At 38.1% G+C, this 16,136-nt stretch overlaps 1 protein-coding gene across 4 annotated transcripts in view; it reads left to right on the top strand.

Annotated features, from left to right (window-relative positions):
* Positions 1 to 9,599, top strand: part of ABLIM2 (actin binding LIM protein family member 2) — a 128,832-nt gene extending 119,233 nt beyond the window's left edge. For all 4 annotated transcript variants that reach the window (XM_030238901.2, XM_050973344.1, XM_030238900.2 and 1 more), the window contains one exon: positions 7,918 to 9,599. In XM_030238901.2, coding sequence (XP_030094761.1) covers positions 7,918 to 8,031 — 114 coding nt within the window. In that variant the 3' untranslated portion in view covers positions 8,032 to 9,599. The remainder of the gene's footprint in view (positions 1 to 7,917) is intronic.
* The last annotated feature ends 6,537 nt before the right edge of the window (positions 9,600 to 16,136 follow it).

The following is a 16,136-nucleotide window of genomic DNA, read 5'->3' as shown; positions in this document are numbered from 1 at the left end:
GTCTTCATGGTCTTTAAATTTGGCCCTGCTTTGAAGACCTCTGTGAGTCTCTAATTTGCCTAGATAGAGTATAATTACAAAATGGGATTATTTGGTGACTTTGCTGCAATAGCATTTGAATAAATATAGCAAATCTGGTCTATCATCTCTGAACTTTTTATCCTTTTTTTTTTTTTTCTTCTTTTTTTTAATGCAACAGTTATAATATAAATGATCTCAACCAAACTTTCCCATTTTGGACAACTTAAGTCCTGAGTTTTCAGGACTAAGACATGACCTTTGCATGGTGCACATTGGCACGTTCCTTACCTGATGCTTCTCAAAAGAAGTTGGGCTTACAGACACTTTCAAATATTTTGCAATCTCTTTTAAGTACTTGAATACCTTGATCATTTGAGCCTTGTGCTCCTAGAAGCATGCATTTGATACTTTTATCTTAGATTGGATATTTTTTGCCTGTTCTTCAGTCACAACAGTGTGGTTCATTGCACATTCATATTGGTAGTTCATGCCCAACTGCATGGATTTATATTTTTTTTCCTTCTGCCGTTGTTTTTATAACAGAGTATAAGATTTCTTTTGTGGTCACAGGCTGGTAGTTTTGAAAGCCAATATAGTTAGGATCTTCCATTTGGAAACCATGTTTTAGTGTTTTCATTTGATTTCCTTATCTTAATGTATCTTAGGGTTTTTTTAGCAGTTTCTTTTGAATGTCAAGGCTTAAAAGCATTATCCATTCATGCCTATCAAATGCAGTAGAAAGTAAATTATTCCACTTTTTGTTTGAGCCTGTTCCTTCTTTGTTTAACTGTTTGTTTAACAATTGCTAAGGAAAAAGTACTCTGGAATGTCAAGTAGCAGACTTTCATTTGCCACCTTGTTCTCCTGTAAACAGAATTGAGAGATTTAAACATGGGTGTGGTCTTATTTGAACAGAGCACTCACTTTAAGTCAAACATGCTGTTCCTCCTGGAACTGCTTGTCTGGATTTGCTTTAGGATAACATTTTTTCCACTTCTTTTCATTCAGCAGTCGCCCTGGGTTCCAGCCATTTGGGCTTCAGCAATTTTAGGACTTGTTTCCAGTAACTGAGGCTGAATTTTTAAGAGCCCAAGCTCCTGGATGTCATTCATAGAAGTAGCACTGTGTGTCCCACCTCCTCTGGAGCTCAGATGGAGAAAAGGAGAGCAAGACTGGACTCTGTGTGTTTTACAATTTGCAGTTTGGGGCTGGGTTTGAGGTTACAGGCTGACTTCACACTAAAGCTCATAACCTGGGTGAAAAAGTGTGGGTCACTGATTTCAGCAGAGCTATTTCACACTGTTTAACTTGAAAAATACATGTGTGGTGTTTCTCATTCTAGGCATGTGCTTGTGTTGTGATCAGTGATGCATGTTTATATCAGATTTCAAAGCCTTTTACAAAAGGAGCCATTATAAAACGAAAATACGCGTTAGAATTGATGGGATATGATGTGAAAAGTGATTTCTGTGTGAGTGGAAACACTGTAGGAGGGAACAGAGATTAGATGTGGAACACTTACCTTACAGGTGCATTAAAGTCCAAACTAAGGGAAGCTGGAAAATCTGCTTTAAGAATAAGTATTTTGTGCCTAAAACAAATGAAATTTTTGAAACTCATTTTCTTCTTTATATTTTCACAATTTATTATGGGTTCCAAGTTTTTTAAATTTATTTATGAATTATTTTCCTAATTATACAGAATTTTTAGCAGCCATCAGCTGGAGGCAATGACTTACGTCAATGCCAGTAATGAAAAAGCTCATTTGAATGATAGGATGGTAGCACAGATTATCATCAGAGATCTTCTCTGTGTGTGCTATTTAGATAATATGTTCATATACCTGAGAGAAATACACTGTCCCAGCTTTCTGTACCTTTATGGATGACTCAGCTGGGCAAACTCCTGGCTGCACAGCGCTCCTACAGATTTTCTGTGTGCCTTGTGATGTTTCCCAGGAGGTTAGATTGGCAGCACCCTGCAGTGCTAGTGCTGAGTGGAATGCAGCTTCTCTGGGAGGCTTCATGATACCCTGACATACTGAATGAGGTAAAGCCCCAGATCCAGGAGCCTTGTAGAGGTGCTTGGGGTGATATGGGCATGGGGAAGGGTCTCAGACTCCTTTGCTCCCTGCTCCTATTGCACTGCTTTCCCTGGGAAGCCCTCTGGGCACCCATTGCTGCGTGGAGGGGGATCTGAGCTCCTGCAAGGCTTGGCTGCACAGGGGCTCTCACTCTTTGTGTTGCCACTAATTGCCCTTAGCTGGGGTAACTGCAGGTGCCTGCTGCCTTGTCCTCTGATCAGCAGAGCTGCCCTGGTGATCTTTTGATACCTTTTAAAGTTCATTAGGGGCAATTAATTCCATTTCTTAACTTTCCCTTCCCAGTCACATAATTACTTAATAGTTTCAAATATTTATTGAGCATGAAGCTTAATTAGGCTGTAGATGAGCATAACATTCAATACTCCCCAGGGAATGTGGCACATGGCTAATTACAGCTTTGTAATTAGCCATGCAGCAGGCTTAGAAGAAACCTCTGAAAAGCCTGCTGAGCCCCAGCAGTGAAACAGAAAGAGGGGTGAAGAGTGCAAACCTTGTGAAAGCAAAATAAGGATTCAAAAGTCAATAGAAAAAAATTTCCAGCAAATTTGTATTGGCCATCTGAGGGTTTTATTTGGGCTAACCTTGAGAGGCATGAGAGAAGGGAGTGGAAGGGCAGTGAAGGAGAGAAAAACTGGAGAGGGGAAGAAGCTATTATCTTCTAAGTGTTGAAATACTTCTACAGTCCTGAGTCTTACTGCAGGAAAAGCTTGTGCACCAATTTGAAGAGCTAAGGCTTGGTTATTTACATGAATGCTCACTTTCCAGTGAATAAACCTTTCTCAATAAATCCCTGCTTATTTTGAGTATTTCTCAGGCTGAAATCTCTGGAGGAGATCCTGTGGCTTTTATTTCTGGATTACATGAATCAGAAGTTGGAAGTGTTGCAAGGATTTTGAATAAAAACGAATTGAAGTAGACAGCTACTCAAAATTTCACTTTATAAAACAGAGTGCACAGTAGTGCCTCAGAGAGACTGGCTGGAAGAGTCACCACAGATTCAAGCAAAGGCAGTGTGGTGCTCAGCTGTCATTTCCCATGAATGCAGCAAAACAGAGCAAAAGAGAACAAAACTGAGGTTTTAAATTTCTCTGGGAATTAGGACCTTGATTTTTCTCATCTTCAACTCATCACCTGCTGCCATCCACTGAGCTCTTTCATTGGTTCAATTTTTTTGTTACTTCATGAGGAAGTAGGATGTCCTCTGAGCTTCCTACATCAGCAGGTTTGCACATGAGGACTCCCATCCAATTACTGACTCAGAACAGGGATGCTTGTGAAGCACCCCCTGGTCACCTTGTACTGCAGGATGGCTGCAGGTGAGCTGCAATTTTATCTTCCTGTGACTCATTCATACTAATGCCACATTCCTAAGTGGTGCTTTTGGCTGGGGTCATTTTCTTCCCAGTGGCAGGTGTGGGGCTGTGTTTTGGATTTGTGCTGAACACAGGGTTGATAACATAGAGATGTTTTTGTTATTGCTGAGCAGAGCTTACACAGAGCCAAGGTCTTCTCTGCTTTTTCACCCTCCACTCCGGCAGGGAAGTTGGAGGTGAATGGGAGGCTGGGAGGAGACACAGCCAGGACAGGTGACCCAAACTGACAAATGGGATAATGCACACCATGTGACATCATGCTCAGTATATAAAGTGGGGGTGGAAGGAAGGGGGAACATTTGGAGTTTTTGTTTTCCTGAGTAACTGCTATGCATGATGGGCCCTGCTCTCTTGGAGATGACTGAGCACCTGCCTGCCCATGGGAAGCAGTGAATTAATTCCTTGTTTTGCTTTCCTTGTGTGTGTGTCTTTTTCTTTCCCTATTAAGCTGTCTTTATCTCAACACATGAGTTTTCCAGCTTTCACCCTTCCAATTCTTTCCTTGATCCCACTAGTGGGGGAGTAAGTGAATGGCTGTGTGGGTTTCCAGCTGCAGTGAAACCCTGACACTATGTATTGGTTTTGAGCATCTCTGAATTTCATTGAGAGCTAAATTATTCTTGGGAAAAAGAAATCTCATTGAATTAAATAAAGATGATAACTCTATTTAGAATTATTACTGGCTTTTTAGCAGACCACAGAAATAGAGACAAGCCTCATTAATTTATAGTGAAAAGCACCACTTCTTTCTGAGATAACACTGTGGAGCAAGTATTTGAATGTGCAATTAATTACTTTTGTTCTGAGAGAGTAAAAAGTGAGGTCATGTCTGTACTGCTCTTTTTCATGTTTGTGTTTCACAGAGGATGAGGATTTTCTGTTCTAGTGGTTGCAATGCAGTGGAGAGGTTTAGCTCAGCCCTTGCTGAGTTCTGTGTGTCCTAATAAAAGCCTCAGATTAATCCAATGTTATCAAAACAACATGATGCCATAGTCCTTTCTACTGTAGCAATATCACACTTAACTCTATCACAAATGCTGATACTCTGATGGGTCCAGTACAGCAGTCATCATAGTGAAGAATCATCTTTAAATTGCTTACCTTATCTTTCAGCAAGGTTTTCAGGTAGCATCATGTTAACAGCATTATGTAGCTTCCAAAATGACCTCACTTAAATACACTGAGTTCAGAGTGTGGGCAGAACAGGACCTTGGTAAGTCCTCTCTCCTCAGTGTCTGCAACATGCCCAGCCTTGCTGTTGATGCAGAGCAGAGAAGGAGATTGAGTTAAGCTGCCTGAATATGGCCAAACTGTCACAAGGGAATTAGGAATCACTTACTAGCACCCTGTAAAACACCCAGACTTCCTATGTAAACAAGGCCAACTCTAGTAAAAAAAAAAAAAGAATGAATGTTGCTTTTACTAGTAAGTTTGGCCATTCCTTCCTTTAATAGCCCAGTGATGCATTATTAACATAGCTGGATTTTTTTAAGCTGATCCATTACTGAAAAAAGAAAAAAGAAATTATGTTCTTGGCCTTGTACAGCATAGCTTCACCCATATTCTCTCATACCTCAAGATGAATATCTTTCATATTCCCTGCTCATAGTTTTCAATTTCCCTTCTTTTGTTTCTCTAATGAGAGAAGGTAACGCTTCAGTTAAGGCAAATTAATATTCCAATAGCTGAGAAGAAAGATTAATCAGGATTTCTTACTGGTGCATTTTTTCTGCCTTTAGGTTTGGGAAGAGCTCTAGGTTTTAAAGCTTGAAGGAAAGCTGTTAGGAAAGTCCCAACAATAGTGGAGGCAAAATGTAGCATCACATATACATAGAAAAGTGTGACCATAAACTTCTGACACTGGTGTATTCCCCTGGTGTTTAGACCCTTCAAATATTTGTAGATATTACCATATTTTACCTTAGTCATCATTTGGCTGAGCTTAGACATACTTAGGCTTTTTAGGGTTTCCTCATAAATCAAACTGCAACCCATGATTACTTTCATTGCTTTTATCTGAAGCTTTGCCAGTTGGATGACATCTTTCTGGGACCAAGGTTTTATTCCAAATTTAAGACAGAACTTTAGTCATTGCTGCTTCTAGGGTCAGTCCCAAATCTAAAGTCCATGGTGCTTAAGAAAGGTATGGTAAAATCTTCTAAGATGCAGGGATAGCAGCAGGAAATAGGTTACACTGGGGACAGACTGGCATTCTCAGAGAGAGTTCAGACCTAAGGGAAAATGTTCCCTTCTACCTGAATTATTTTTGCACCAGAATTGCACAGCATTGATAGAAACTGCTAAGATGGAAGTCAGTTTGTTAGTCCTTGAGGTGAGGGCATATGTGGAAGAAAATCAGAAGCAAAAAAAACCACTCTAATTGAATGGATGTGGAAATAGGTGAGCTTATGCTTTCCCCATCTCAGTCACTTTGTCCCTGGGCTGGAAGCTGTCACCTGGTTTTGGACCAGGCAGCACCAAATGAGACCTTCTGTGAGGAGGGGAAAATGGTGCTGGTATAAAACAAAACTTAAGAGATAGAAGATGAGTGTATGCAAAGAATGAAGGTGATGTCGTGTGTGCAGAGGCAGAGGAGCACAGTGCACAGCTAATTAATTCTGGCTTGGATGGCTGCATGTGGATGGAGAGCTCACTAAGCCTGAGGGCAAAGCAAAAGGATAAATGGCAAAGTACAGCATGGGAGAGGGAAGGGGGAATTGCACAGCTTGTGCTGAGATGGGTGGCAGCTTCATTAGGAGGGGGAGATGAAGCAAATGTTTGGCACTCTGGAGGAAAGGGGTGATTTAGGGCTTCTTGAGTTTTCCTCCACTGACCTTCAGTACTGGAACAGATCCAATGAGACCACAGCAGTTTCTCATAATACATGGTGTAAATGACCTTAGGAAAAGAAAAATGGTGAAAACATAGTCCTTTTAAAGTTTTATGTAATTTTTTATGGTTTTGGAAGATTGGCAAGGTAGCTTTACCTGCAATGGTATATAAGCTTTCTCATTTTCTGAGTAAGAGCTATGGTTTGCCACTGCTTTCTCCTCAGTGAGGAGACGTCTCAAGTCTTATCCACAACCTAGAAAATAATATAAAATAAAATATTGCACACTTTGCTCATCCAGACTTCATTTTCAATCCTACAGCCTACAGACATGTTCCTTGCTGTGGGAAGTTGCAAAAGTTAAACTTACTTGCATTTGTCCACTGGATTACCAAGAAAATATTCTAAAAAAAACAATGCAGAGAGAAGTTACTTTTTCTTTCTGAGCCCAATAGAATTAATTAAATTCTGTCAGTGAGAGATTGTTTCTAGAATACATTGTCAGATGTTGCTCATTTTCATGTGAAAAATGATCTCCTTTGCTAAATATGCATGGTGTGTTTGTTCCATGCTATGAGCAGTGCTTATGGTGGGTTGCTGTCATTTGTCAAATGAAAAGTGAAGGCTCAGTTCCAAGATCTTAGTCACTGTTGTTCTGAATATGTGGAATCTCAAGGGAAAAAAACAAGTCCTGTTTAAAAAAAACAAGTCTGTCCTTTCTTAAGAAACAAGAACCCATGATAACTATTCAAAGTAATTATATATAATGACTTCTTAAAAAAATTCTTTAGTTTTCTAGGGTAAATTACATTACAAAGATAAAATCTTTGTTAATAAATAGAAAGTGAAATTTTACTTCCAAATTCGTTTACACATTTACCTTTTCCACCTTTTCTGTGTGGATGCTAATAATTGCTAGGGAATTGTTATCCTACCTCCTTCCAGTTCTTTATGTTGGATTTCTTCCCTTTTTCTCATCTCTTTTTTATGTATTTTTTAAATATTAAAGCATGAAAATATCAAATAGGAGCATATTTCTTGACATTTAAAAACCCCTTACTTTATCCAGCCTGAACTTCTGACTAGAGCCTCTCCCCATGGATAAGCACATTTTGGATTTCAGAATTGAGCAGTTTGCTCTCTCCTTTGTAACAAGGTTGCTCTCAGTGGACCAGTGTGGTGTCCAGTGCTCTCATTAAAGATCAAGGCAAAACAAATCCAACTCTGAAATTACACTGTTATCAATCTCTTTAAAGTCCTGGAATAACTTGAATTTGTCTTGGTTTGCTCTGTCATCAGGCACCATGGATAAACATATTTTCTCCCAAAAACCATAGCTTCTGTTTAGAAGTGTAGAACTAGAACTGTATTGGAAAGATTACTTTTTTTTTAAAGTCACTACTGCCATCAATTTCATTTCCCAGCTACTCTGAGCTCCTTTGGTTTTGATGCAGTCTTTTCCAGAAACCATTTTGGAATCTAAATGCAAACCCTAATGCATTATTTTGTGGTGTGTTTTAAAACTTAGGGCAGAAGTATTCCTGTGCACAGACAAGCTTAATGATATCTTTTGTATTTTCATTTTCAAGAGGCATTTGTCCCCTGAAGAGTTCCAGGAAGTCTTCAAAATGAGTATTGAGGAATTTGATCGTCTGGCACTTTGGAAGCGGAATGACCTGAAGAAAAAGGCCCTGCTTTTCTAAACCCTCCCGGATAAAATATGTGCTTAATCAAAACAAAAATAGTCTTGCCAGAACTATCACATGCACTTGCTGTTGAACCATTGTCCAGCTTCATTGTGTTAGTATGTGTCGGGGAAACAAGACAGATTAGATGGTAATGTGTTGGGATACAGAGAATTTGCTAATCTTGCATTTCCAGCTGGTTTTGTCAGTAACTCCTGGTCCTACCCAGTTTACAATGTGCAAAAAAATCTAGCTTTAAATTTATTGTTGCTTGCATTTGTTGCTTGATGCAAATGGAAATTCTGAAAGGAAGAGAAAAAAGTGTAGCTGTACACAGGAAATGCATCCAACATTTTGTTCCATTCAGTTTTATAATGCAATTTTTACAAAAACCAAGTAAGTAATTATTATAGAAATTTTCCAGCGGGGGATCAGACGCTGTTAAAAATATGGTAAAAGCCAAAGAAAAGCATATCTGCAAGCAATTGTTTATCTGTGGTACTTTTTAAGAATGAAAGCAGAAATATGGAAGCACCTTAACTTCTTATATTTAAACACAGCATACTCTTTAAAAGATCATATTTGTCTAGAAGGTAACTAGCTATCTTTAATTACAACACCAGAGTTTTTATTTTATTAAGAATATATTGTGACATAAAATGGTTATAATTACTAAAATGTATACAGACCTACTAAGATTTAGTTCCATTCATCAGGAAAACTGAAGCCTTATACAAAACTGGTTGAAGAGTGTATTGTGCCAGTTGACTGTGTTTTCCTATTAGCTTGGGGTGTTTGAAGAATGGTTTTTTTACATTTCATGCTGATAAAATACCATGTAATCTTAATTACTATGTAGATAGAAATCTCTATCTATAAAAGAATTATTTTCATTAATATATGTCCTAAGTGAAGGCATTCTTACTTTCTCAACTTTCCAGCTTTACACAGTAAGCCATGAGAACTCTGATGGCATTTGGCAGATGTGGAAATGGAACAGTTCAGCATAAAATGTAACAAAAAAAGCTTGGTGTGCTCTATCAGTAATACAGACAATTAGAATCAAATCCATAAAACCCTCATGCATTACTATTTGCATGTTTCTGTACAAGTCAAATTGAAAAAAAACAACAAACTGTGTGATACTGGTGCAGTACCTTGAAACTATCTTGAATAACAAGCAAAGCTAACAAAATCTAAGCATTTGATATAAGTGTTAGACCTTAATATCTCTTCCAGCTGAAAGACTGTATTAAATTTAATAGTTTCATTTGGTCAGAGGTGTGGTTGCTGACAAAGAATGTTTTAAAGTGAGTTGCTAGTTTTTTTGTGATACTAAATGAGCATTACAAAAAGTACATTTTTCAGCCATGTGTCAGTATTCTGCATTTTTACTGCCTTGGATGTTTGTACTCACCTCCTAGTTCACTATGTCTTTTTGCATTTCCTTAAGGTAACTGGTTAATATATGCACTACAACACACTATTTCAACTGACCCAGCATTGGAAAAATCATAGCATTGAACATGCCTTCTTCCAACTAACTTTCAAAGTCCATGCTGTTGGAAATAAATATTTTCTCATTACCTAAATGTTTTGTCTGATGATACAAATGTTTAAAAAAGTTCATTAAAACAAAGACATAACTGAATGACTTTGCTAATGTGTGTATAATTTTTTAGATCATATTTCTGCTCTGGATAGGGTCTTCCCGTTATATTAATGTAAATAATACCTAATTTGCATTAAATTTGCTCACTGAGGAGATCATTGAGGGCACCTCTGAATATCAAGTTACTGTAAAGTTGGGCAATCAACATCTCTGTGTTGCTCTATTGTTTTATGCACCAGCAGATGTGTGGCTGATGGCAAGTGAGGATGGTGAGCTCGTGTGAGCTGTTTGACCCGTTTCCACTGTTTAGAGACAGTTCACCTCTAATAATGTCAAGCCTTTAAAGTGTCTCTTGAAGGTCCTTGTCCCACCTGAGCTAAATCAGGTACAGCTCTTGCTTTACAAACCCCCATCTAGAATTTTTGGCTCGCGAGCATCAGTTCTTACCACAATGCCCAACTCTGCTAGGAGTTGTACCTCTTCTTCTTTCTATGTTTGCAGACAAATGCTTTTATCATTCTGTGGTTCCTTTTATGGTCAGTGAAGAGAAGAAAAGCTTCATTCACATCCTAATGTTCAAAATGCAAGATGAATTGCCCCAATCATATTCCTGTCCACTGAATATAAAGAAGGCCTCTGCAGAAGTACACATTGCAGGCTACCTAATCTTGGATGAAATTAATTCTATGCCTACAGTCTATTGATGGAAATAAGCCAGTTTTTGCCAATTGGTAGAATACCAATCTTAAAACCACTGGCAGCTCCTAGACCATGCTACCGAATCACTCTCAAGCAATCAGGAAAGTACTTTGAGTTGCACAGATCTCACAAAACTCCCTAACACAGTAATTTTTTATGCTCATTATACTATTCACTAAACAGGCATACATTCAATGCCAAACACGCAAAAATGTTTTAGAAGACAGTCAGTTTATCAACTGGCGTTCCTACTACCAGCCAAAACCAAAAAGGAATTTTGGCTTCCATGCACAAAACCTTTGCTGACTTTAGATGAACAAGTACTCTTGTGTGTCCTTTTTTCATTTCCATGAAGTTTGAAATGGTCTGTAGACGTCTGTTCCGTGCAAAGGTGGCACAGCTCAGGAAGCTGTTAGTTTTTTCACGTGATACATGCCAGTGTATCACCCTATATTTAAAGCATCATATGGTGCAGTGACCTATTCAGTTATGCTCTCCAGCCTAACTAAATTCACATTTACAGTATGATATTGTGTGCTGGATCTGGCACCAGCTAAATGTACCAGTGTAAAAGGACCATAAAGTGAGTAGCATTTTAATTTACTTCACTGCTAAATTGTCTGTACATCACCTAAACTCCACAAACCGTGGTATACCAAAGAATACAAGATTCCTGCTTCTAAAATCTATCATGTTTTCCCTGTTTAAAAATTGCAAATTGGAATTTCAGGCATGTTGGGTTTTTTTCAGGAACTCTGAATGTCTAATTAAATGGGGATAGACTGACATGTGGGTAGTAAATATTCAGGTTTATTTTATTAGGGTTCCATATGCTAATCTTATGTAGGATTATGAAATGGAAAAGGCATTCAGAGTAATGAGATAAGACTTTGCCAGAATGTTCCATCTGATAGTGTGGTCTGGTGTTGGCAGTAAAAAACTGAGTCTCAACAAATCATAGGCTGTTTTTCAGATAATGCTCTTTAGAGTTGTTAAGTTACTGTTCCATAGTCTTGTTTTCAAGGACATGCTGCCTTTCAGCATTTTTGTTAGTATGGATATGGATATGCAGCTCAAAAGGATCAATATAGCTCTTGGAGAAACTTATTTTGATATGTATACAAGAAGCAGGGGAATTCTGTCAGAGACTTCATTTTCATTCTTGGATCTGAGCTGGATGTCTCAGCTGCTCATGTCAGCCCTATGTATGACCTAATTCTCACCTCATGTATTTTAAAGAAGACATGTCTCAAACTCAGCAATGAAAGAGACAGCATTTCATCATCACAGTCTTTGAGACAAAGGAATATGTGGGGTTTTGTGGTTGCAGAAGGAATATCTTACCAACAATTCCAGCTAGGGAACCAGGCATGCCAGGTTACCATTATAGCTGTCTGAAAAGGCTGCACATTTTTGTCTGACCTTCTGCTGTTTCTTTTCCTCATGGTTTAGGGGAGAACTCTGGAACCTGTAATTGCAGAAACAAGAAAATACATAGTTGTGAGATAGTACCTGGAATCTAATAACCCTCTGAGACAAGGCTAATTTTACATGGGCAAAAAGATATGGTTCAGACCAAGAGAGATGCCTAGTCTTGCATTCCACATTTTGATTTTGAGAAGCCATCTATTTGACATTTCCCATGTGTGACTAAGACAGACCAAATTATTTTACTAACCTTTTCACATATCTGCAGGAAAATGCTGTTCTGTTATTTGCAGATGAGCTGGATGAGATCCCAGGCACTTCTGTCTGGCTGGCACTCAACTCTGGTGCATAAGCTTTAGAGTGTCCTTATATTCATATTCTCCTGCCCCTTTGATTTGTGTGAGAAAAAGGACAGGATCATTTTATAAGCTTCCTAAGACCTTAGCTGACCTTTGACCAGTGTGATTACTTGATAGGTCACAGCTGTGGCTTTTTCATATATCTTGAGTATCTAAAAAAAAAAAAGTCTGTTATTAATATCAGAATGACAGATGTGATTCTCTTGTACATGTAAATTTATACTGAGGCTTGCATCCCCTCATCATATCCAAGCTGCCTCTGAGGTATGGGTAAATCCTTAAAAGCTCATAGGAGGTGCTGGCTCAGGCTTTTTGAGTCTTTGTATCCCTTCTCACTTTTTCTAGTCTATGCAAAGCCATATTAGAAAAGGTGGTACTCAGTAAAAGTACGTGGCCATGAAAAGCAAGATCTCAGTAGTTTAACTCACGGGTGATGAAGCACCCTCAGCAAATTGTGGTTTGTTGTGTTATTGCAGCAGCTTGTTACTCCCTCCTCACAACCACCATCTCTGTGAGTTACAGCTCAGAGGAGATAGTTCTAAATGCTGCTACTTTTCATGATTTAGGACATTTTCTTCCTTCCCCTCAGTGTTTGCCATCTGTGCCCACAGGTGAGTAGGTAGGTTCCATGTTTGTAATGCTTGGACAGTCGTCTGCAGCACCCAGGCTGTTGGGACCAGCCAGTCCTTCCCTGCCAGTCTGGACAAGCAGCTCCAGAGGGATTAGGAGGAAACCAAAATCAGGCAAAAGCATGGTGTCCCACAGAGGTAAATGTATCCCAATTTGGGCATTAGTGTCCCAGCTATTATGTATTTGCCTTTTGTTACAAGTCTGGATAGCGCTGATTTCTGCTTTTCAATCTGGTTACATTTGTGTCATGGATGATTTGCTGTTGATCTGTTTTTTCCATTTGCTATGATACATTCTTTTATTACATCTTCTATCTTGTCTCTCTACTAAATATTGCAATATCTTTTATTTCTTTTGAGATTAAAACCTTTCTTTGCCAGGGATAGTTCTTCTGCAAATTTCTCTCAGCCCATTGTACCTTGTGTTCCAGAATGGTCTGACAGAATAAAGGCTTCCTATTTGCAATGTTATGTCAAGAACTATATCTTTTTTTTTTTTTTTTTTGGAGGGTGGGGGAAGTTGGGGAAGAAGAAAACTGAGAATGTCTTTGACTTTTTTTTATTACAAACCTACATTATGCTGATTCCTTGCTTGACCTAACCTCACTCTTGCAAATTGCTGAGTTTTTTTTCCATACAAGTGGACATGGTTCTGAACTCTGACATGAATCATTGTTATTCCTACTGCTATAAATTTTTTTCTATTAACTGATAATGAAGAAAGCACCATGATTGATAGCAAATTAAACAACTGAGATTGTTAATGGTCTGTCTGAACTTCCTTTCCGTGCTCTGACCTGGAATAATTCATTTGAGGAACAGGGTTAAAACTCTTTATGTCATTTGAAAATTTTGCTAGTCAGATTTAAAAAAAAAAAAAATTCTCTCAAGTTATGGATGTGGAGCATAAACACTTTGAGCTCCCCAGTTTTTCCCAATTTTATACTAGACATTTTTCATCTGACAATCATTTTTTGACAGATGGAAGTGCCAGGAGGACTGTATGAGTTGCTGTATAAGGATGAAATTCTTCAAATTGCATTTCTTTGTCTTAATCTCTTTTTTCAGTATGATAACTGATTTTTTTATAGTGCAATAAAAAATAATACAATACTCAAAGACTACTGAAATAATTTACTCCACTTTAAATGGCATTGGAGACAAATAAAGAATAGAAGCTAAAATTTATCTTTCAATTAGATTCCATTTTTGGCCCAAGGTTGCTTGAATTCAAAGAAAACCGGGGCAAGAGGCAAGACTTAGAGGAAATCTTCCCCTATTGTATTCAACTTTAATATAAAATCTAAATTTATCAGAAGTAAAATTACAAGAATAGGATTTTTTTTTTCAAGTTAGTAATACCCAAAGGCAGAGCTACTTTTCAGTGATTCTGAGGGTTTAATATGCATTTAATAAAAGGATGTTAGCATAGTATTTTGAAAATGTCAGTAACGAAATGCTAATCCCACTGAAACCACTGGCGTTCGAACCTGCACCAGAGCGCAAAGGTCGGGTTATACAGAATTTCTTCCAAAACTGAAATCATAAGGAAGGATTGTTTGCCTGTGTTTAGTTCAAACAGAAGAATATAGGTGGAAAGGAACTATTTTTACCTGCACAATAAGGTCTGTGAAATGTATATTCTCCTTTTTTATATATTCCTTCCTTTGTCCTGATTCAAAATCAAGAAGCTAATTTAAGGTATTTACATCTCTGTGAATTTACTTGCAGATAGTTTTGTTACACAGATGACCTACCTGTGTGAAGAGTAAGGAGAAGCCTGTGCATTGCACCAAAGCAGCATAATCCCTGCTCTTGAAGTGTCTATAATGCCCACTTTTTCAAATTTCCTTTTTGCACGGAGGTGAATGGCATTTCTGCTGTATAAGCCCTTTTGGGACATATATGTACTCAGCACTATAAGGTCCCTGAAACAAATTTTTCAAGTATATCTAAAATATAATTACTTATTCCCCCAGTGGACCTGGAAATCATGTGGGACCCAAGAAGAAATAACTCATGATACTCTTTTAAAAAACCAAAAAGATGCTATTAGGTTCTTAATAACAACAGATTCTGCTGTAACAGGATCACAGCATAGGATAAGAAAGGGGAAAAGACCCTATCTTTGTCAAGAGCTTTTTTTCTGTTTGTAAAATACATTTATTCCTAGGCTGTGAATGCCTTGAGTGTCTAAGACAACTTCAGAAACAGTGATGTTTTCCTTACTGAAAAATTATGGTTTCAAAGTAACAGAAGATTTCTGTTCTAAAAAGGCATAACTTGTCTCCTGCTTTTGAAATCCTGCCATCAATATGTTTTACTGAAGAGAGTGGCAATTGCTGCAGTGTCACTCCATCTCTTGGCAGCCCAGATTGCACAGTATTTTTTCCTGCTTTTCACTCTTCCCTGAGACCATCCTGGCAATACAAAATGAGGGCAGGAGGTGGGACACATCAGGAGGCAGCTGATGCTTCCTCCAGGGAGCCTGATCTCCCCTGCCTGACACAGGGCAGTGTGGGGTCTCACATGAAGTCAACATTTTGCCAATTCTAGGCTTTTTTTTTTTTGTCTGCTCAACCTCCCTTCCAAGAAAAAGAAAAAAACAATCCAAAGAGGCAAATTATTTTACAGTCTTTCTGATACCAAATATGAAGAACACACAGGCTTTTCCTTACAGTTATGATTTCACTTCAAAGTACTGAAAATAAAGAATATAATCTTGTACAGGCACCCTGAAAGGTCTTGCTGAAAAGTATTGAGCAGACTTTCAGGGAATACCAGTCATCACTTAGAGCATCCAATAGGTTTTCTCACACTTATTTTCTCAATTGGATGTTGCTGAGGTTTTGGGGCCTCTTTAATTAGTGAGTTGTCAGGTTATGGACTCAGTCCAAGGCAGATTTGAAGTGGAATTGAGTGTATCTTTAAAAACTGACCCATACTTCTAAATGCCTAAAGTACTTTTTTCCTGCCTTTTTTACATTACTTAAGTGAGCCAAATCCAAATTGCTTGGAGTACCTTACAAGACATAAATCTCAACAAATGCTTGGAGATTTTTTTTCTCATGCCTGTGTTTCTCAGATTTCATTCAATGTCGATTTTCCAAGGGGGAAAAAAACCCAAAACTTAAAATATGCATAAATAACTCTTTTAAGCACATCCTAAATATAATAAATATGGTCTGTCATTGTCATGACTTCTCTGTTTCAACACACTACAGATTATCTGATGGTTAAAGTCCCAGTTTTGTAAACAAGTCTATTTGGATATGTTACTGCTGGGACTACTTGATTGTTTTATTTTTCTTTGCCCTGATTATTTTCTTTTCTTTTGTGATAACCAGTGCTAAGAAGATTATAGGAAGATAGGGGATCCTTATGACTAAGCTTCAC

The sequence above is a fragment of the Serinus canaria genome, chromosome 4 (genome assembly GCF_022539315.1).
Source record: "Serinus canaria isolate serCan28SL12 chromosome 4, serCan2020, whole genome shotgun sequence".
NCBI classification, from domain to species: domain Eukaryota; kingdom Metazoa; phylum Chordata; class Aves; order Passeriformes; family Fringillidae; genus Serinus; species Serinus canaria.
The sequence above is the reverse complement of the archived record's forward strand: the minus strand, read 5'-3'. Positions and strand labels throughout refer to the sequence as shown.